Source organism: Equus asinus, chromosome 2 (assembly GCF_041296235.1).
Source record: "Equus asinus isolate D_3611 breed Donkey chromosome 2, EquAss-T2T_v2, whole genome shotgun sequence".
Taxonomy (NCBI): domain Eukaryota; kingdom Metazoa; phylum Chordata; class Mammalia; order Perissodactyla; family Equidae; genus Equus; species Equus asinus.
The window spans coordinates 146,731,869-146,755,781 of NC_091791.1; the positions used below are offsets into that span (position 1 = coordinate 146,731,869).

A 23,913-nucleotide genomic window follows, 5' to 3' on the forward strand; every position below is an offset into this window, starting at 1 on the left:
ATTATTTTTTTTATTTTTTAAAGATTTTATTTTTTTCCCCCCAAAGCCCCACGGTACATAGTTGTATATTCTTTGTTGTGGGTCCTTCTAGTTGTGGCATGTGGGACGCTGCCTCAGCGTGGTTTGATGAGCAGTGCCATGTCCACGCCCAGGATTCGAACCAACGAAACACCGGGCCGCCTGCAGCGGAGTGCGCGAACTTAACCACTCGGCCACGGGGCTAGCCCCTAAAGTAATTATTGATAGATATGTATTTATTGCCATTTTGTTAATTGTTTTCTGGCCGTTTTTATAATTGCTCTCTGTTCGTTTCTTCTTCTTCCCTTGTTCTTTTCCTTTGTGGTTTGGTGACTTTATATAAGGAATATATGCTTATATTCCTTTCTCTTTATCCTTTGTGTTTTTATTGTAGATTTTTGCTTTGTGGTTACCATGAGGCTTACATATAATAAACATATCCATAAAAGTCTATTTTAAGTTGATAGCAACTAATGTTTGATCTCATTCTAAAGCTCAACATTTTTACTTTCCTTTCCCCTTGTTTTATGTTTTTGATACTACATTTTACATCTTTCTACCTTATGTATCCCTTAACAAAATTATTGTAATTATAGTTACTTTTACTACTTTTGTCTTTTAACCTTCATACTAGCTTTATAAGTGATCAGTCCACTACCTTTACTGTATATTTACCTTTCTAGTGAGGTTCTTTCATGTGTTTCCTTCTTACTAATTAGCACCCTTTCATCAGCTTAAAAATGTCCCTTTACGTTTTTGTAAGGCTCATTTAGTAGTGATTAACTCTTTTAGCTTTTGCTTGTCTGGAAAACTCTTTATTTCTCCTTCAATTCTGAATGTTAACTTTGCCAGGGAGAGTATTCTTAGTTAGAAGTTTTTTCTTTCAGCACTTTGAATATATCATGCCACTCTCTTCTGGCCTGCAAAGTTTCTGCTGAAAAATCTACTCATAGTCTTATGGTGGTTCCTTTGTACATAACAAGTTGTTTTTCTCTTACTGCTTTTAATATTCTCTCCTTGTCTTTAACTTTTGACATTTAAATGGTTTGTCTTGGTGTGGGTCTCTTTAGTTTCATCTTATGTGGAGCTCTCTGAGCTTCCTGGATTTGGATGTCTGTTTCCTTCGCCACGTTGGAGTTTTCAGCTGTTATTTTTTCAAGTAAGATTTCTGCCCCTTTCTCTCTTTCTTGTCTTTCTGGGAGCCCAATAATGCGAATGTTAGTCCATTTGATGTTGTTCCATAAGTCCCCTAAGCTATGTTTACCTTTTTTCATTCTTTTTCTTTCTGCTGCTCTGATTTGGGTGAGTTCCACTGCCTTGTCTTCGAGTTGACTGATCCTGTCTTCTGCTTCATCTAGTCTGCTGTTGAACCCCTCTTCTTTGTTTTTTTTTTTTTTCAGTTCATTTATGCTATTCTTTTTTTTTTTTTTTTGAGGAAGATTAGCCCTGAGCTAACATCTGCTGCCATTCCTCCTCTTTTTGCTGAGGAACACTGGCCCTGAGCTAACATCTGTGCCAAGCTTCCCCTACTTTATTTGTGGAACGCCTACCACAGCATGGCTTGCCAAGCGGTGCCATGTCTGCATCTGGTATCTGAACCGGTGAACCCTGGGCTACCAAAGTGGAACGTGCGCACTTAACCACTGTACCACTGGGCTGGCCCCATCAGTTGCTGTATTCTTCAGCTGTGACTTCTCTTTGGTACTTCCTTATATTTTTCCATCTCTTTGTTGAAGTTCACACTGTGTTCATCCATTCTTCTCCACAGTTTGGTGAACATCTTTATGACCATTACTTTCAATTTGTTATTAGGTAAATTAGTTACCTCCATTTCATTAAGGTTTTTTTCTGAGGTTTTATCTTATGCTTTCATTTGGAATATAATCCTCTGTTGCTTCATTTTGCTTGACTCTCTATGTTAGTTTCTATATAACAGATGAAACAACCACCTCTCCCAGTGGCCTTGTATAGGAGATGACCCTTGTTATTCAGCTTTGCCTCAGCTCTTTGTTGTCTCTCAGACGTTTGTGCTTGTCCAAGTAGCCTGTTTCTTTTGTTTGTTTGTGTTGGCTGAGGAAGATTCACCCTGAGCTAACATCTGTGCCAATCTTCCTCTATTTTTTTTGTATGTGGGGTACCTCCACAGTGTGGCTAGTGAGTGGGGTGGGTCCACACCTGGGATCTGAACCCACAAACCTGGGCCATCAAAGTGGAGTGCGTGAAACTTTAACTACTTGGCCCTGGGGCCAGGCCCTAGCCTGTTACATTTTTAATAGCTCCCAGTAATTGAGGAGGTACCAAGACCTGTCACTGCCCCTACGGGGGAGGATATTAGTATCTAGATTCAGGTTGATTGGAAGCCAGACCCTCAGGCAGCAGCTGTTGAAAATTTTCAACAAAATATTAGCAAACCGAATTCATTAAAACATTAAAAGGATCATACACCATGGGATCAAGTGGGGTTTATTCTAGGGCTGTAAGGATGGTTCAGCTTTCATGAATCAGTCAATGTGATACACTACATTAACAAAATGAAGGATAAAAGTCATATGATCATCTTAATAGATACAGAAAAAGCATTTGACAAAATTCAGCATCCAGGGGCCAGCCCCGTGGCCTAGTGGTTAAGCTTCGTGCGCTCTGCTTCAGTGGCCCAGGTTCATGGGTTTTGATCCTGGGCACAGACCTACACTACCACTCAGCCATGCTGTGATGGCATCCCACATACAAAATAGAGGAAGATTGGCACAGATGTTAGCTCAGGGCAACTCTTCCTCAGGATAAAAAAAATTCATCATCCATTTATGATAAAAGCTCAGCAAAGCACGTACAGAGGGAATGTACCTCAACAAAGTAAAGGCCATGTATGATAGGCCCACAGCTAACATCATATTCAACAATGAAAAGCTAAGAGCTTTTCCTCCAAGATCAGGAATAAGACACAGATGTCCACTCTTGCCACTGTTATTCAACATAGTATTGGCTGGGGCCAGCCCGGTGGCGCAGCGGTGAAGTTTATGTGTTCTGCTTCGGTGGCCCAGGGTTTGCCGGTTTGGATCCTGAGTGTGGACATGACACCACTTGGAAAGCCATACTGTGCTAGGCGTCCTTCATATAAAGTAGAGGAAGCTGGGCACAGATGTTAGCTCAGGGCCAGTCTTCCTCAGCAAAAAGAGGAGGATTGGCAGCAGATGTTAGCTCAGGGCTAATCCTCCTCAAAACAGAACAAAACACAAAAACATAGTATTGAAAGTCCTAGCCAGAACAATTAGGCAAGAAAAGAAATAAAAGACATCCAAATTGGAAGGGAAGAAGTAAAACTGTCACTTTTTGTTGATGATGTGACATTATATATGGAAAACCCTAAAGACTCATCAAAAAAACTGTTGGAGCTAATAAACAAATTCAGTAAAGTTGCAGGATACAAAATCAGTACACAAAAATCTGTTAGGTTTTTATGAACTATTAGAGAAGTTGGGGAAACAGTCCCATTTAGAGAGTTGCATGACCACAACTAAAAGGACCCACAACTAAGAATATACAACTATGTACTGGGGGGGCTTTGGGGAGAAAAAGGAAAAAATAAAATAAATCTTTTAAATAAATAAATAAATAAATAAAATCTTTAGAGAGTTGCATGAAAAAGAATAGAATATCAAGAATAAATTTAACCAAGGACGTTAAAGACCTGTATATTGAAAATTACAAGACATTAGTGAAATTGAAGAAGACACAAATAAATGGAGAGATATTCTGTGCTCATGGATCAGAAAAATCAATATTGTAAAATGTCCGTACTACCCAGATCTACAGATGGAGTACAATCCATATCAAAATTCTAATGGCATTTTTCATGGAAGTAGAAAAAAGAATCCTAAAATTTGTATGGAATCACAAAAGACCGCGAATTGCCAAATCAATCTTGAGAAAGAAGAACAAAGCTGGAGGCATCATGTTCCTTAATTTAAAACTATATTATAAAGCTATAGTAATTAAAACAGTATGGTATTGGAATAAAAACACATGGATCAGTGGAACAGAGCACAGAAATAAATGTAGTCAACTAGTTTATGACAAAGAGCCAAGAATATGCACCAGTGGCAAAAGGACAGTCATTTCAATAAATAGTGTTGGGAAAACTGGACAGCCATGTGCAAAAGAATGAAACTTGACCACTATTTACACCACACACAAAAATTAACTCAAAATGGATTAAAGACTTGAAGGTAAGAGCTGAAACTGTAGAACTCCTAGAAGAAAACATAGTAAGCTCCTTGATATAGGTCTTGACAATGATTTTTTTTAATCTAACACCAAAAGCAAAAGCAACAAAAGAAAAAAAGAGACAAGTGGGACTACATCAGTCTAAAAAGCTTCTAGGGGCCCACCCGGTGGCACAACAGTTAAGTTCGCATGTTCTGCTTCTCGGCAGCTTGGGGTTCGCCGTTTCGGATCCCGGGTGCAGACATGGAACCACTTGGCAAAAGCCACGCTGTGGTAGGTGTCCCACATATAAGTAGAGGAAGATGGGCACGGGTGTTAGCTCAGGACCAGTCTTCCTCAGCAAAACGAGGAGGATTGGCAGATGTTAGCTCAGGACTAATCTTCCAAAAAAAAAAAAAGCTGCACAGCAAAGGAAACTGTCAATAAAATGGAAAGGCAACCTACTGAATGGGAGAAAATATTTGCAAATCATATATCTGGTAAGGGATTAATATCCAGAATATATAAAAACTCATAACTCAATAGCAAAAAAAGAAACAATCCAATTAAAAAATGGGTGTAACATCTGAATAGACATTTTTCCAAAGAAGACACAGATGGCCAACAAGTACATGAAAAGGTGCTTAACATTATTAATCATAAGGAAAATGCAAATCAAAATCACAATGAGATATCACCTCATCTGTTAGAATGTTATCAAGAAGAAAAGATAACAAGTGTTGGCAAGGATGTAGAGAAGAGGGAATCCTTGTGCACTATTGGTGAGAATGTAAATTGGTGCAGCCACTATGGAAAACAATATGGAGTTTCCTCAAAAAATTAAAACTAGAACTACCATATGATCCAGCAATTTCACTTCTGGGTGTTTATCTGAAGAAAACAAAAACACTAACTCAAAAAAGATCCTTGCACCCCCATGTTCATTGCAGCATTATTTACTGTAGCCAAGCTATGGAAACAACCTAAGTGTCCATTAGCGGATGAATGGATAAAGCAATTGTGGTATATATACACAACAGAATATTATTTAGACATAGGAAAGAATGAAATCTTGCCATTTGTGACAACATGGTTGTATTTCGAGGCCATTGTGCTGAGTGAAATAAATCAGACAGAAAAAGACAAATGCCAAATGATCTCTCTTACCTAGTCACGCGCCACATAATGACATGTTAATCAACGATGGACTGCATATACGATGGTAGTCCCATGAGATTAGTACTATATAGTCTGTGTTTGTGTAAGTATGCTCTATGATGTTTGCACAACAATGAAATTGCCTAACAATGCGTTTCTCAGAATATATCCCCATTGTTAAGTGATGCATGACTGTATGTGGAATTAAAAAAAAAAATCAAGCTCATAGATACAGAGAATAGAATGGATTGGTGGTTGCCAGAGGCTGGGAGTGGAGGGTGGGAGAAATGGGTGAAGAGGGGATCCAAAGCTTAAAAAAACAAAATAAAAGGAAATAGTGCTCTCATTACAACATTCTCTTGGATGTTTAGACCAGTTTCTTCTGCAGTCTTCCTCTTCTTACTAAATGGCAACAACCTCTTCCCAGTTTCTGAGACAAGAAACCTTATTATTGTCATTTTTTACTTTTCTCTTTCTCGTATATTCCAGTCCAATTCCATTTGTAAATCTTTTCAAATCTACTTTCAAAATACCAGATTTTATCATCCTTGTCCAGTCTACTGTCACCTTTCTGTATTGTTTTAGCATCATACTGTTTGGTTTTCTCACTTTCATTTTTCCTCTCATTTTGCGGACAGAAGATGGATCACGTCATGTTTACCCAGAGCACAATCCAGAGCCCTTATGATGGCCTGTGACGCTTTATATCATCTGCCCCATTACTCACCACTATCCCCTTTATTCTCTTTTATGTAGCCAAGGTAACTATTTTACTGTTCTTAGAGCACATCAAGAATGCTCATATCTCTGGAATTCATGCCTTGCTCTCTTCTCTATCTGAAACTTTTCTTAGGTGCCTACCTAGGCTTGCTGCTTCTTCTCTTTCTGTCTTCTAACCAAATGTCTCCCCTTCCTTTAGGCTTTTGCTGTCTATCCTATTTTAATAGCCCTCTATGATAGCATTTTCTGTGTTCTTCTCTGCCGATTTTTTCCTCATATATCATTATCTCACTTATCATCATCTGTTAAACCATATATTTTAGCTGTTTATTTGTTTATCCCTCTGCTCCTAGAAAGTAAATTTATGAAAGCAAGAATATTTTTCAATTTTGTTCACTGCTGTATTCACAGCCTGGCACATAGTAAGTGCTTAACAAATTTTTGTTCCATGTCTGAATCAGTAGGAGGCTGGGTAAATTAACTGTTCATCCATACCTTGGTGTATTGTCCAACCTTTACAGAGGATGAGCATGTCATTTCTGTCTACATAATGTAAACAGCAAATTGCAGAAAAATATGCAGAGCATGATCTTAATTGTGGCAAATTCTGTTTATGAACGCACACACATTCATGCATATCTGTGTGCACTGTATGGACATAGAACCATTCTGGAACTGTTAATATGGGATATGTCTGCAGAGATGAGGGCCAGAGGAGAGAACATTTTATTTTATACTATTTTGTGGGACTTGATGTTTTTTCTTTTAACCATGGGATTGTGTTATCTAAATCATAATTTTAAAAAACGATTTAGTCACTTACCCTCTTACAGGGCTACGGAGGAAGGAATTGATGTTAATCAGCTGTGGTAGAACTACTCCAGTAAACCAACCTTTTATTCCCTTGAATAATTTCATTGGATTTTTGGTCTCCTGAGATCAAAGTCTTGGAAAAAGCCTTTATCTTCTATGTATATGTGGTTTATCTCATGGATTTGTTCTGCACGATGTTATCTGTTTGACTTTATGCTTCTTTCATGCTAAACATAGAGTTTGTGGACAATTGTTTTACTTTTTTTCCTGTTGATTGTTAGTTTGATATGCACTGAGTGTATGAAGAAATGCTGCTTTCAAAGCAGATAGTTTTTTTAAATCTTTTTTTCTCAGATAGGAAAATTTTGTCATACTTTGCTGTTCTAGGGCACTGGTTATAAACTCCATCAGCTAGAACACTTCTTTTCTTGTTTCTTGTGAGGGAAATTGGCCCTGAGCTAATATCTGTTGCCAGTCCTCCTCTTTTTGCTTGAGGAAGATTGTCACTGAGCTAACATTTGTGCCAATATTCCTCCATTTTGTATGTGGGACACCTGCCACACCATGGCTTGATGAACGTTGATGTAGGTCCACACCTGGGATCTAAACCTGCGAATCCTGCGCTGCTGAAGCAGAGCATGTGAACTCAACCACTCCTCCACAGGACCGGCCCTGAACACTTTCTTTTTTTTTTTTTTTTCTTTTTTTATTAATGTTATGATAGATTACAACTTTGTGAGATTTCAGTTGTACATTATTGTTAGTCATGTTGTGGGTACACCTCTTCCCCCTTTGTGCCCTCTCCCCACCCCCCCTTTTCCCTGGTAACCACCGATCAGATCTCCTTGTCAATATGTTAACTTCCACCTATGAGTGGAGTCATATAGAGTTCGTCTTTCTCTGACTGGTTTATTTCGCTTAACATAATACCCTCGAGGTCCATCCACATTGCTGCGAATGGGCCAATTTTGTCTTTTTTTATGGCTGAGTAGTATTCCATTGTGAACACTTTATTTTTTAAAAGGAAAATTTTGTTGTTTCCCCTTTTAATTTTTATTTATTTATTTTGAGGCAGATTAGCCCTGAGGTAACTACTGCCAATCCTCCTCTTTTTGCTGAGGAAGATCGGCCCTGAGCTAACATCCATGCCCATCTTCCTCTACTTTATACGTGGGATGCCTACCAGAGCATGGCTTTTGCCAAGCCGTGCCATGTCCGCACCCGGGAGCCTAACTGGCGAACCCCAGGCCGCAGAGAATTGGAATATACGAACTTAACCACTGCGCCACTGGGCCAGCCCCGTTATGCCCCTTTTTATTATACAAAAATGAAATTTGATAAAAATTACTGCACAAATTTTTTTGTTAAAAAGTATAATACCCTTATTATAATAAAAACAGAGAAAAAAGTGATTTATAATAACAATAGATATTTCAGTATGAAGATTCTCAAGAATGGCAACATATAAAAGACATAAGTAATCAGATGCTTGCATTTAACTTTTCACAGAATCACTGTAAATGCTGCTAGTTGTGAGTGCAAACTAATGCAGGAATGTTGTTGATAAATGAGGAGCAGAAAAACACCGCTTAAAGTATAGGACAAGAAAAGAGCAGAGAGAGGAGCAAGTGAGAAATAGAGTAAAAGTTGTTAATGTTAGAATAAGTAATAACATCAGAATTATTTGTATGTGATAAGAGAAAGAATGAAATAATCTTAACTAAAATAGGAATAATGTGCCATGATAAATTGCAGGCTGTTAATATGAGAAAAAGTCAATATTGCATTCTAATAAATTAGTTGGGCCTTATTTTAAGTGCAGTGTCAAAGTTATGACATAGAACTGGGTGGTGAAAAATATCACAGAAAATGTATCTTCCATCTTGAAATCCTATTATATATAAGGCATGCATTTAGTCTTTGTACAGTCATGCGCCACATAACGATGTTTCAGTTGACAACAGACCGAATAGATGACGATGGTCCCATAAGATTAGTACCGTATCGCCTAGGTGTGTAGTAGGCTATACCATTTAGATTTGTGTAAGTGCACTCTGTGTTGTTCACGCAAGGACAAAATCACCTAACAACATTTCTCAGAATGTATCCCTGTTGTTAAGCAACACATGATGGTACTTAAAAAGATCTTGGAGACCATATGCTTTGCTAACTGATAGAAATAGAGGATAGATGGGAGAAAGAAATGGTAATAAAAGCTGCTGTAGAGAAGTTGTATAGTTGTGTGATAAACTTCTGAAGACAGAATCAGAATAAGATTGAAAAACAACAGGTAAAAAACCCCAATGATTTCAGTATCGATTTTCACCAGAGAAGTTTTTTTTACCATATGGTACCAAAATATTAAAAATATACAAAAGCAATAATAGGATATTATTAAAATAATATTAAATATATTAATATTCTATTAATCAAATAACCTTTATTAGTGATATTCAGTGAAACCCTTATATCTCCACTAATTTAACAGTATTTGATTTGAAGTCTGTTGAAGTCTATAAAAGTCTTTAAAAACTTAAAAAGGGACAGCTACAAATGCTGACTGATATACATATGTTATATTAAACTCAAATGGCACAGGTTATATTGCTGTTAAGAGATGTGATTTTTCTCTACTGATGAATAATTAAAGTTTTTTTGAAAAAAAAACTACAATCTTGGCTGACTTACTATTGTGTATTTTTGGAAAGTTCGTTGTAGAACAAACCACGACACTACTTTTGTGTTTATATGTAAAGCAAAATTACTGGATTTTCACTTGTGAGCATTTAGTAGGATAATGTAAAGTTGTGTGAGATGTGGGACAGTTCCTTTTAGAGTGTCATTATCTGGTACGTTACATGATTTCTGGTATCCTTTGACCGTACCCATTAAATATTAGTAATGTCCGCTAATTACTGAAAGGATCCCTCCGAAAAACCTTTTCTAAACATTGAGAACCATTGCCCTAAGGTATTTTTCCCCCAAAATGTACTTGATGATGACTTCTTTCTTATTTTTTCCCCCATGGGAAAACACCTGCTCGTCTACAGAAATAACGTTTATGGACTGTTCTTTGGGGAATGCTGCTCTAGAGAGGTCTTTTCATATATTCCGTATATACCTTAGGTCCCAGCCTTTTACTATTTTGCATCTTTTTAATTTTTTTCTAAAGCTGTTTAGGAACAAATATTTGTAAATCCTAAGGAGTTGCATTTAGAACTGTTTGTATAGACAACATTTAGAACTGTTAGAATGTGCAAAACATATTTATTAATTTTGGTTCTCTTTTAGGTTGGATCCTTGGAACAGGCTATGCTTGATGCTCTTGTAATGGATAGAGTTGCATTTGTAAAACTTCTTATTGAAAATGGAGTAAGCATGCATAAATTCCTTACCATTCCTAGACTGGAAGAACTTTATAACACGGTAAGTGTATGTTAAAATTCTTTGTTTACTAAGATTTATCATCTTTGGGAAGTATTATTTTACCTGAACATATCCAGTTCTATTAGTAAAACCTTTAATGCCTTCCTAAATTACATGGAAAAATTATAGCCATTCTTAGTATGTTGGTTATATGACAGTCTGAAACCCTCTCCCTGTTTCTGTAGACCTCCCCTGTCACCATAACCACATAGGAAGGAAATATAATGTTAACAACCCTGTCTCCCTTTTCCTCCCCTCACCGGTTTTTAAAACTATAGGATCAACTCCTAAATTTAGAGTCATTATATTTCTTTCTTTTTTCTTTTTTTCTTGGTGGTCATTTGTTACACCAAATTTCTTTTGACTCCTTTGCCTAATGGAGAAATTACATACTGCTTTTTTTTTTTTTTTTTTGCTCCTTTTTGTTTTTTACATTCATAATTTTGACCTTATGGTGTCCCCCTTTTACTTAGAATACTGTTTTTCATTTTTCTTCTAAAGAGCTCCTAATAACTCATTCCCTTCACAGAGCCTTTTTTCATTTTATTTCAAATTTCATATCACTAGCAGTTGAGGGGGTAAATACTACCCTTCTTATGTCGTTTTCCATGTTACAAACATGAATTTGATTGAGCTATACTTTGAGGAGCACTATAAGTGAATCCTAGCTTTCTCCCTGTGACTTCTCTGCAAAGCTGTGTCCATTCATTCAACAGTTTCTATCTACTCATCTCTTCCTATTCATTCCTAATTACTTTGTACTACTCAATCATTTTTAGCCTCTACTGCTTCAGTAATCTACTCTCCTTGTCCAGTCTTTGTTCAAATCATTCTTTAATTTGTTCTTATAATCATGTATTTTATCATATCTTTCCACAGTTTAAGAATTTGTGATGGCTCCCCAATGTGTATAGAATAATAACCCAAAAAAGCTCTCCAGCTTTTGAAACTTTGAAATTTTGCCTCTCTCACTTGGCCTTTTTATTCCCACCTTCATCCCCCCAAACTAGTTGTTTCAACTGCATTGTACCTACTATTTCCCAAAAATATAAACTTTTTAAAAAAAGCATTTGCTCTTTATGCAGTGTTGGTTGGGTTTTTTTTTTCCAACTACTCCCCACTGACTGAAATTTTGTTCATTGTTTAGAGCTGTGTTCAAATGCCATTCCACTGACTCCATGAAGCCCAGTGGCATAGTTATTTTAGTACCATTATATCTTCCCCTGTGGAGTGTAAATTTCTTTTGAGTAGAGATTATGTCTTTATTTTCCCCCATTTTTTTTCCTTTAATAGTGTCTAGCACAGTTACATTGAACTTTGTTGGTGTTCTGCTGTCTCTAGCAAACAGATGTAAAACTTAAAAGGATTATTCATTGTGCTGAAGTAAGGTTTATCCCTGAAATGTAAAGCAAATATAAAACAATAAAAAAAATTGATCGCATTAGCAAGGCAAGTAATTTTTTTAATTGTGTAACTCAAAGTTATTAGAGAATAGTTACTGTCAGCATCAATTATGGATAACATTTTTTAAAGTTTAAGGTAAAGCAGTGGTTCTCAAACTTCTTGGTATCAGGGTCCTATTACATAAAAATTATTGAGGGCTTCGAAGAGCCGTTCTAAAGAGGTTTTGTTTATGTGTGTTGATATTTACCATATTAGAGGGTAAAACTAAGAAATTTTAAAGATATTTGTTCATTTCTGTTTTAGTAACAATAATAAATCCATTACATATTAACATAACATTTTTCAAGAAAACAAAAAAAATTGGTGAGGAGAGTAGAATAGTTTTATGGTTTTATGAATCTCTTTTATGTCTGGCTTCGTAGAAGGCAGCTAAATCCTCATATTTGTTTATGAATTTAATCTCACAATATCACGTCAGGAAGCCTCTGGAAAACTCCACTGAACACTGAAAGAATGAGAATGAAAAAATGCAAATAACATCTTAACATGATTCTGAAAATACTTTTGATCTCACAGACCTCCTGGAAAGGTTTTGGGGGCCTGCTGGGTCCCCTGACCACACTTTGAGAATTGGTGTCTTTAAAGTTAATCTATTTTATGCTAAGAAGTTTTATTTAATGAATAAACATTAATGGATTAAGATAAATTAGAATTCCAAAAATTGCATTTCTATGTGATTATATATTGTTAGAGAAAATACAGTGAAACTTCCTATTACCTAAAAAATAATGAAATACTTCATATTAATTTAGAAGACACATTTATTTTTTAAAAGTTAACATGGGCGAGAATGGGTATAGAGAACTTAGCTCCTGAGCGGATAGACTAAATATTATAAAAAGAAGACAGAGCAAAGTCTGTATAAAATACAGTTTATGTGTAATATCAGTTATAGTCATCTTTGAAGTCATGTTCAAATAGAATTTGAAAGCCAAGAATATCAAACAAAATAAAATAATACTGTTTTCAAAGAAATAGGTTTACCAGATAGATTTGGAAATGTATTACCAAGTATGTGATCAAAATGGAAAAGGAGATCGAATTGATTACTATAATAACCTCTCATAAAAAATGAACAATAACTCAATGGCGGGAGAACAATCCCATTTTCTATTTCTTTTAAACAATAGATTTAAGATATTGAAAATAAATCTTGATTTGTGCTGCATAGAATTCATTGCAGTAAATTTCAGATGGGTCATAGTGCTGTCTACAAAGTTTAGAAGAACACATTTCTGGCCCATTTACCTCAGTCTTGATGGGGGGAGATATACTCCTGGATATTTTTTCAAAATACAAGATACCATCAAAATAAGACTACTGTAAAAATGAAACTTGTGTTTAGTCTACTTTAATAGTATACATAAATGGAAGTAAGATAATAGGGAAAAGATGGCATATATAAATGTTAAAAGTTTGTTACCCAAAATATTTAAAGTATTGATAGAACTTGATGATTAGTGGTGGCGGAAACAGAGTTACAGACATTTTAACAAGAGAATGTTCACTTCCATTATCAATGAAAGAAATGTAAATTAAATTTAAGATATAATTGTGAAGCCTGCAATATTTGCATGACTTTTAGAAAATAAAGTTTTTACATGTTTTTACATGAGTAAAAATGTAAGAACATAAGAAATTATACATCTTGTTGAAGGTAACCATCACTGTATGAAATGGTTATATCTTTTTCTTTGTTCCATTTTATGAATAGAACTTATTTACTTAAAAACAATATAATTTGTTGAAGAAGGTCTATAAAAATCCTATAAGTAACAAAAAGGAAAGTTGTTATTTTAGAAGAAAAATGATAGTTTAATTTTTTTCTCCTGAAAGAAACAAGGTCCAACTAATCCAATGCTATTTCATCTTGTTCGAGACGTCAAACAGGTATGACATTTTTATTTTCAAAAAATGTTATTTTAAAAGATCATGTATACTTTATCTGTTTCCAAAAAGCATTTAAATACATCTTAAAAATAGCAATAAAGTGACATTTTTTAGAACAAGGTAAAGTAAGGGCTAAATTTTGGTAATATAGAAGTAAAAAGCATAGTATATCAGAAATCAAGAAAAAGGAAAGTTTGTGAAATGAAGAACAAGTTTCCTGAACTTCTAGTTACCCGAGATAGAGTGTGATGAATTTCATAATGTTTGTTGGTCCAAAAAGGAAGATCATTGATAAAGTGTATCTTCGTTCTCTGTGTTCAGAAATTTGTTCCCTGGGCATGTAACAGACATTGAATAAGGATGTTAAGAGAAACACCGGGTGGTGATCTTCATGGCAGATTTTGCCAATAAAAATCCTGAAATGTGCGTGCTTGTGCATGCTCCCTCTCTCTCTTTTTAATATCCAGTATTGGTAGTGGCTGAATATATAACACTGTCGTATGGTCTAAAGCCATTCTGTGGTGACTAAATTTGATCCACTGATAGTCCTCTTCTCTTCTATTGAGATTCTTAGTGAATTAATAGTTTTAAACATTTATTAAAAGTTTTATAGTCATTTAAATTATTGGTATCCAATAGTTTCATTTTCCTTGTTGAAAAGATATTCATATTTAATTAATTTAAATATTTTTTAAGTTTCTGAACTAAAATGCTTTCTTTCTAGAATTTTTTTCAAAGTTTTACTTGCCATTAAGGGTGTGTACTACTAAAAGATAGAAATGTCATTTTTGTTTTAGTTTTCTGAGTTTTATAAATTATTTATTACTAAACTAGCATCCCGTAGGAAGAACTTAAAAAAGTTTTTCTCTGATTCGATTTTTTTGCATGTGCTTTTCTTTATAGCTTTGTTGAAGTGTATTTCACATACCATAAAATTCATCCATTTAAAGTGTATAGTTCAGCGGCTTTTTGTATAGTTACAGAGTTTTGCAACCATCGCCACCATCTAATTTTATAATATTGACAATACCCTAGAAAGTAACCCTGTGTCCATTAGCATTCCCTCCCCATTCCTGCTCCTTGTCTACTCCTTGCCTCTGTGTGCCACCCTAGGCAGCTGTTAATTTACTATCTCTATGGATTTGCCTATTCTGGACATTTCATATTAATTTTTTTTTGTTTAAATAAAAAAGCTATTTTTTGTTTCTTCCCAGAAATCTTGAGTAATGGAGGAGATCTTCAGTCCAGGGGTTTCTAAAACACATTTACATTATTATTTACTTATGTGGGTTAACAGAAAGAATGATAGTTAATTCTGGAAACAAATGTGAGATTTGGTGTATATTGACTACTTTTACATTGGTGTGGTATAATAATAAGCCAAATTTTTGTATTTCCATAAGTGAAAAATCCTAAAATAGTTTTGGGCAATAATTGAATATTTGCTGATTCAGATTAGTAGAGTTTTGTAAGAGTTATTTGTATAGTTTGAGAAATTTCTAATCATGATTTTTTTAGATAACTCACATTATTTTCATTAAATATTTCCCATTCAAGTGGGCTCATATCATAATGGTATTTGTCAGATGTTTTAAAAAATGAAATTAAAAATATCACACATGACATCCTCAATCATAAAGCATTATTTGAGGTTGCTTAAGATAAAATAACAAAGGTCTTGCATTTAAGATGAAAATATATTTTTTCTTAATTCTTAAATCAGAGATTTAAAGAATACAGTTATCTAGAAATTAGAAACTTCACAGATGAAACCAAAATATAAAAAGTATAAGCATTTTAAAATGTCTTAAGTTCATGAAATTATAATTAGGGAAATGGAAAGAATGGTGATGGTAAGAGGGCAGAATTTGTTAATATATATATATCGTCTGACAGTTAAACCCTTTTAAGATTACTTAATGAAATTAACCACGTTTGATTCTGAAACAGGGACTCTTTCCAGACTCACAAATGGCTTATGTTCTAAAAGTTTATTTGTAAATTGGTGCCCTGGGAAAATGAAGGCTTAGTTCTAAACAGTGTTACAAATGGTAGTTAAATCTTAGATGAGATATAAAAACTTCTGAAACCTATAATATAGCCAATATAATTTTGGTTTAAAAAATACTTAAAAAGTATTTATGGGCCCATCTGGAAACATAATTAACATGTATAGCTTTATTTTTGCAGGAAAATGCAATTTATGATATGTGCCACAGTGAAAATGGAATACTTGTCTCTTAGAAGTTCTTTGCCTTTGTGTGTGAAGGATTAGGGCAGTGGAGAGATCAAAGTATTTTCCTGCTGTAAGCCGTATTCCTGTCCTCAGCCACACCTTTGAGACTTCAAAACTTCAGAAACCCTTCTTACAAAAGAAAATGGAAAAACAAGTCACTCCCTTTTCCTATGAAGATAGCTGCTGGCAACCCCCGTTTCCTGTAACAAGTAAACATGTGTCATTTTGGAGAGTAGGTGTATCTCTAGGCATGGCATGGAAATATTGAGAAATACTATCCTGTCTATTTAAAACTAATGTTTTGTTTCCAGGGAAATCTTCCTCCAGGATATAAGATCACTCTAATTGATATAGGACTTGTTATTGAATATCTTATGGGAGGAACCTATAGATGCACCTACACTCGGAAACGTTTTCGATTAATATATAATAGTCTTGGTGGAAATAATCGGGTATGTAATATTTTGGGGGAAGTGTGTATATGTGCTTTCAAGTCAACTCATACGCTAAAAGTTAAGAATTACTTATATTAGAATGGTGGAAGTAGCATTGTCTTAAAATATGAGATTTACACTTAAGAGTACTTAAAAATATTTTGTAATTGAAATCCTAAACAAATATTTTTTTTGTGTGTATACACACGCTTATACATGTATATACATAAATTGATTCTTGAATTTGTATAACATATCGGCATATTTAAATCTGGAAAAACTAATAAGCTTTCATTTTCAGAGATCTGGCCGAAATACCTCCAGCAGCACTCCTCAGTTACGAAAGAGTCATGAATCTTTCAGCAATAGGGCAGATAAAAAGGAAAGAATGAGACATAATCACTTCATTAAAACAGCACAGCCCTACCGACCAAAGGTACATTTATTTAGATATTACCCTTTCTGGATTTTGGATTTTGTTCTTTCCAAATTACTTAGTATTATGAAACAAAAAACTACTTTTTTTAGTAAGAATTATTTTTTGGCTTTAGTTATATCTTTAATTCTTCATTTTCCCTTACCAAAACATATTCATTGTGAGTTAATGATTCTAAATTTTTCTTATTTACTTATTATAACAACCCAGTGTATTTTTTTGTTTATGTGTGAGGAAGACTGGCCTTGAGCTAAAATCTGTTGCCAATCCTCCTCTTTCTCTTTTTTTTTTTTAAGATTGGCACCTGAGCTACCATCTGTTGCCAGTCTTCTTTTTTGTTTTTATCTCTTATTCTTCTCCCCAAAGCCCCCAGTACACAGTTGTGTATTCTACTTGCAGGTCCTTCTAGTTGTGCTATGTGGATTGCCACCTCAGCATGGCTTGATGAGAAGGTGATAGGTTTGTGTCTAGGATCCAAACCGGCGAAACCCTGGGCCACCAAAGTGGAACGCACGCACTTAACCACTTGGCCAGGGGTCTGGCCCCATCAATCCTCCTCTTTTTGCTTGAGGAACATTGTCCTTGAGCTGACGTCTATCCCAGTCTTCCTCCATTTTTTGTATGTGGGACGCCACCACAGAATGACTTGATGGATGGTGTTCGGGTCTGTGCCCAGGATCTAAACCTGTGAACTCTGGGGTGCCAAAGTGGAGCACCTGAACTGAACCACTACGCCATGGGGCCAGCCCCCCAAATTTTTATAATTTTTTGATAAAGGCTTAATTGCTTCCTTGTATTCCGTTTTTACTTCATTAACAACATGTAAGACAAAGGTGTTATCAAAACTTTTTTTTTTTTTTTGCTGGGAAAATTTCACCCTTAGCTGACATCTGTTGCCAGTCTTCCTCTCTTTTTGTTTTCTCTCCCCAAAGGCCTGGTACGTAGTTGTATATTCTAGTTCTTCAGTGTGAGCCACCACCATAGGATGGCTGCTTACAAACGAGTGGTGTGGTTCCATGCCCGGGAACTGAACCCTTGGGCTGCTGAAGCAGAGTGTGCCAAACTTCAACCGCTAGGCCATCAGGACTGGCTCTCAAAACTTTTGTTTCATTAAAATTGCATTTTATCAGGTATTAGTTGAAATATTTGGGCCCTTTATTTAATCTTGGAAAACTTTGTTACAAAAGTTTTTTTTGGAAATGAATTTTGAGCTGTGATAAATATCAAATACATAAAATTTATACTATTTTGATTTCTGCAGTTAAGTGAAGTTAAAGAATAGCATAAAAGGTTTTATAAAAATTCTGTCATGAATGTCATATGGTCTCATTATAATGAGCCTTATAAAATTTATTTTCCCTTGAAGATTGATACAACTGTGGAAGAAGGAAAGAAGAAAAGAACCAAAGATGAAATTGTAGATATTGATGATCCAGAAACAAAGCGCTTTCCTTATCCACTTAATGAACTGTTAATTTGGGCTTGCCTTATGAAGAGGCAGGTGATGGCTCGTTTTTTATGGCAGCATGGTGAAGAATCAATGGCTAAGGCATTAGTTGCCTGTAAGATCTATCGTTCAATGGCATATGAAGCAAAGCAGAGTGACCTTGTAGATGATACTTCTGAAGAATTGAAACAGTATTCCAAGTAAGTTATATTTTATCATTTGAAACATTTTAAAAATACAAAATAGGGGCCAGCCTGGTGGCACAGTGCTTAAGTTTGCACGTTCCCCTTCAGCGGCCCGGAGTTTGCCAGTTCGGATCCTGGGTGCAGACATGGCACCACTCAGCAAGCTATGCTGTGGCAGGCATTCCACATATAAAGTAGAGGAAGATGGGCACGGATGTTAGCTCAGAGCCAGTCTTCCTCAGAAAAAAGAGGAGGATTGACAGCAGATGTCAGCTCAGGGCTAATCTTCCTTAAAAAAAAAAAATACAAAATAGATTATGTTTGGGGAGGTTATAGTGCCATGCACTAAGTGGGGATATATATGGATAATTTTATTGGCATAATTAAGAAAAACCGATTTTTTAAATATATTAGGTATTTTTTAAAATTCAGAAAGAAACTTTGCTGCCTATCCATGTAAAAAAGATTATTATATTTGCAATTGAGGGTTACATATTTCAGCAAGAAAGAAGGAATGCCAAAAGTCAGTTTAATAATTGCACACAGTAGCAATTAGATTAGGAAAGGTTCCATCTGACATGGTAAGCAAAGGAAGAAAGTGAGGTTTGAGCTGTGTTCTAAGGAAATGAATTCAACTGGAAAGGCATTTCAGATGGTGGAATTACATATACAGAGGAATAAAACAGTTCACAGAAGTTTACAGTTTACTTAGGGGAGTAATAGAATGTTAAACTGGAAAGGTAGTTTGTAGGAATCTTTATGATAGAGAATAGGACATCCCTCCCCAAAATGGGCTGTCTTTGGAAAAAAGTAAGAGTTTTTTCTGAAAATAACTCAAGCAGAGATCCTATGATCACTTACTGGGGATTTAAGATTCAGATTTTTTATGATTAGGTTAGTCCCTGTTCACATTGTTCTTCCTCTCTACTGGGTACCAACCTTTTTCTACATTTGAAATACTAGATAGAGACTGTTTCAACAGGATATCTGAACGTTATCAGTTTGGGTTCCCTGGGAGAGTATATAGGTTTATTTCCAGAACCAGAGGAAAGTGCTCTCAGTCACCTTTTCAGTCTTGTTCTTTTTGTTTAATTAATTAAGTCATTTATTTAGTCAATCTTGTTTTTGTTTCTTTGTGGGTTTTTTGGGGGAGGAAGATTGGCCCTGAGCTAACATCTGTTGCCCATCTTTTTGCTTGAGGAAGATTGTCCCTGAGCTAACATCTGTGCCAGTCTTCCTCTATTTTGTATGTGGGTTGCTGCCACAGCAGGGCTTGATGAGTGGTGGGTAGGTCCACACCCAGGATCTGAACCTGCGAACCACAGGCCACCAAAGTGGAGCACTCAAACTTAACCACTGTGCCACCAGGCTGGCCCCAGTCAGTCTTGTTCTTAATGTGCCATGTTTTAATATTTTGTGATTTTCACATAGTAGTAGATATCTGAAAACAGACAGCTGCTATGATTATAATGCCTCACAGTTACCTGTGTGTGTGAAAATATTAAAAGCTGGACTTGTGTTGTGAATGAATTTAAGTATAGTGGTTTAATACTGCAGTTTAGTAATCCAAATATGTTTTGGCTTGTATCTTTTGATAGTGATTTTGGTCAACTGGCGGTTGAATTACTAGAACAGTCCTTCAGACAAGATGAAACCATGGCTATGAAATTGCTCACTTATGAACTGAAAAACTGGAGTAATTCCACCTGCCTTAAGTTAGCAGTTTCCTCAAGACTTAGACCTTTTGTAGCCCACACCTGTACACAAATGTTGTTATCTGATATGTGGATGGGAAGGCTGAATATGAGGAAGAATTCCTGGTACAAGGTATATCTTAGAAATAATTTTACATAAAGTGTGTGATTAGGTAAAAAGAACGGATAAATTGGCCCAAATGTATAGCAAAATATCTTGATTTATGAGGTGGGGGGAGGGGGCTGGTGTTGGCATTTTATGCCAAGTAGCAAGAAATGGCCTCTTTTTTCCTCCTGTTCTTCACTCTCAATCCTTTTCAGGTGTGGTATATAGTGATTGCTCCCCCTATCTGAGCCAGAAGTGTGAGGGCAACAAGCAGAAGCATTGGTGTTTACTGCCCTGAGCAGCCATGAAAAAAGTTGCTACTTTATGAAAAGATGATTCCCGAATTCTAAAATTATCTATCTAACTAACTTAATAATCTGTTACATTTAATTTATTTGAATTATATTGGATATTCCTGGTTTTTATGGTTAAGTATTTGGGTAAAATGTTGGTTGGTACTTTCGGTTTTGTCATAGTGAGAGAGAATACTTAAAACTTTTCCTTTTTCGTTATCTTTTATCTTAAATAAGGTACAGAAATTTAGAAGGCAGAAATCAGGCAAGTAGTTTAACCATTGACCATTGTAGGTGGATAAGTACTACTAATCATCTACTAAAAATAATGGTGAAAGATTAACCAATAGAAACCCTGATGCACAACTGTAATTTCTTTGTGCTTTAGGATTTTGTAGGTACTACATAAAATTTTAAAGTAATCCTTTTTGTTTATAGAGGCACAAGCTGAGTAATCATGTTATGACATGGAACACTTGCAGAGAGATATTTAGGATAAAATTAAGCACATAGAAACTTCATAAGGCTTAAATTTTGTTTAAACGAAAATATATTTTCTGAACAAATTGTAATCTGATTTTTTTAAAGACAAGTCTATAATAATTATTAAATCTTTTCTATACCCTCATATCATAATAATCAAATGTTTTGTTACTCCTTAAAACAATTCAACCTGGGCCTCTTTAAATATAATATGTAAATAAAAAACGAAGTTGTTTTTTTCCCTGCGTTACCGGGACAAAATGGCTAACTAATAATCAAGATTTTAATCCCTTCTTATGGCTTTTATTATATTCTTGAAGGTCATTAATTTTAAAATGTGAACTTATATGTTTCTAAAATTTTTAGGTCATATTAAGCATTTTAGTTCCACCTGCCATATTAATGCTAGAATACAAAACTAAAGCTGAGATGTCCCATATTCCGCAATCTCAAGATGCCCATCAGATGACGATGGAAGATAGCGAGAACAACTTTCAAAACATGACAGAAGAGATTCCTATGGTAAGGAGGAAAGAAATTTTAAAGTAAACGTAAATTTCTTGTGAATAAATGTACAATAAATGTTATTCTTATTTTAGGAAGTGTTTAAAGAAATAAAAATATTGGACAGTAATGAAGGAAAGAATGAAGTGGAGATACAGATAAAATCAAAAAAGCTTCCAGTCACACGAAAGTTTTATGCCTTTTATCATGCACCAATTGTAAAGTTCTGGTTTAACACGGTATGTTTTTAAATTGTATGAGCATAATGTTTTTGAAAGATAGGCTTTAGGAGACCCTTGGTCTAGAGTCCATGTTAATTTTGATATAACTTAGATCACTGAAAAGCCATTTTCCATTTAAAAGAGCAGTAAGTTTGGCTTAGTTTCATCCACATTGCCATCATATAGAATGATAAACATTATTAAATCTCAGTTCTAATTTGAACTAGAAATTCACTAAACAAATATGTGGTAACCATATGCCTTTGTATGTACGTAACAAATACTAATCATCTGCTAAAAATATTGGTAAAGATTAAGCAATAGAAACTTTGATACACAATTATAATTTCCTTGTACTTTAGGATTTTGCAGATAATATGTAAAATTTTGGAAATAACCCTTTTTGCGGTGTTAATTGATGGTAAATAGTAATCTAGGTCATCATTTACATAGTTTTATGTGTCAGTGATATAATAGCTTATTTCTTTAATTTTATTATGGTACTGATTTGATGATCTGCCACATAATTGTCTTTTCTCTTGCTTTTTGGAAGAACAAATTTAACTGCCAGATTAAAGAGCATATATGTCCATTGATGAAAGGACTCACCTGAAGAAACACATGAAATTAGCCCCTACTTTTAACCAAGGGCTGAGTGAATGAGTTCTTACTCCCCTTCCCAGGAATACTCTTAAGTGTTTTATTTTGTTGTTGTTTTTCATTTTAATCATTAACAGGCTTTTTTTTGAATTGCCAAAGATACAAATGGCTTTGTGCTAAGATGAACATCTCAGAATTTGTTCCTTCAACCATTGTTTTCTCACCCACACTTGCCTATTAACCTGAGACTAATTCATTACATTTCCTTCTCAATATGAAATTTTTCTTTCTCCATCTTCTTCAGATGTTGAAATTGCAAATCTGAGTTGCTAATATAATCCCCAAATTCTGTCCCTACTAATGGAAATAATGTAGATTTCTTAAGTTTGCATTCATGTGAATGACTTTAGAAATGGACAATCTAGATGGCTATAGGAATTTCTCTTTTCTTTCTTTCTTTATTGCAGTTTTTTCCCTCCCCTGCTATAGCTTAAATCAAGGTTGTGGCTTATTTTAAGACTGGTAGAGGCAAGGAGAGCGATGAGGGGATTTTTAGCCACAGTTCAAGGGTCAATGAGTCTGGGTTTTCCTCTGAAATGAAATGACTCTTGAGATGTTATTATACATAGACCTTATCACCCTCCCACGTACCCCCCCCAATAATCTTTTTTGTTAAGAATATCAAAAATAGAATGTCCCCTTAACCTAGGGAAAATGCTTTTCATATGTGTTTTCATTTCTTGGGATTCAGCCTCAGTGGCTGGGAGCTGGGAAAATACCACTTCTCTTTCCTAGGAATACTGTTTGGTTGAGGGATGGAGGAAGGAGGTAGTATGTGTTTCTTGATGATGGTGGTGAAGTTCTATAATAAATATATTTTGGTACTTTAGGTATAATATAAGTGAAATGGAATTATGTGGACTACCCTGAGAACATAAACCTGGTATTATAAAATTCTTCCTATGAGAAGTATAAAAAAGTCAACAGAGTTCTAGAATAACACATTTATACCCTGAGAACCATTTATATTTTGATTGATAAATGGAGTGTCTGTACTGAAAAAGAGTTACTTCTAAAACTGTTTTAATGTGGAAGCTGGGAGATGGTTCACAAGGACTCATTTAATCTCTTTTTCTGTATGCTTGAAAATTTTCATAGTAAAAAATTTTGTGATCAATTTTATTCATATGTTGTATATTCTTTCTTTATTAGTTGGCATACTTAGGATTTCTGATGCTTTACACATTTGTGGTTCTTGTGCAAATGGAACGATTACCTTCAGTTCAAGAATGGATTGTTATTGCTTATATTTTTACCTATGCTATTGAGAAAGTCCGTGAGGTATGTCTTTAGTGTTTCATACCAGTAACTTACTCTATACATGAAAAGTATTTTATTTTGTTTTGGGTATGTATGTGGGTGTGTGTATGTGTTGTTCATAGTTTCAGTTGGTAATAACATAGAAGTGTAGAACATGTTTAGTTTTGCTGTTCTAAAAATCATGACAAAAGACTAGAGATCAGTGTAGTGTTAACTTTGTCATAATTACAAAGATAATGATTTGTGTCAGAAACATGGCCTA

General features: G+C 35.0%; 1 protein-coding gene across 3 annotated transcripts in view; it reads left to right on the forward strand.

Annotated features, from left to right (window-relative positions):
- Positions 1-23,913, forward strand: part of TRPM7 (transient receptor potential cation channel subfamily M member 7) — a 108,971-nt gene that overhangs the window by 46,267 nt on the left and 38,791 nt on the right. The window contains exons 12-20 of one of the 3 annotated variants that reach the window (XM_014852440.3): positions 10,204-10,338; positions 13,639-13,692; positions 16,240-16,380; positions 16,664-16,798; positions 18,165-18,445; positions 20,029-20,257; positions 21,373-21,528; positions 21,606-21,749; positions 23,544-23,672. In XM_014852440.3, the coding sequence (XP_014707926.1) occupies positions 10,204-10,338; positions 13,639-13,692; positions 16,240-16,380; positions 16,664-16,798; positions 18,165-18,445; positions 20,029-20,257; positions 21,373-21,528; positions 21,606-21,749; positions 23,544-23,672 (1,404 nt within the window). Of the gene's footprint in view, positions 1-10,203; positions 10,339-13,638; positions 13,693-16,239; positions 16,381-16,663; positions 16,799-18,164; positions 18,446-20,028; positions 20,258-21,372; positions 21,529-21,605; positions 21,750-23,543; positions 23,673-23,913 lie in introns of those variants that run through there. The other 2 variants (XM_070501666.1, XM_070501671.1) reach the window with 2 other exon arrangements.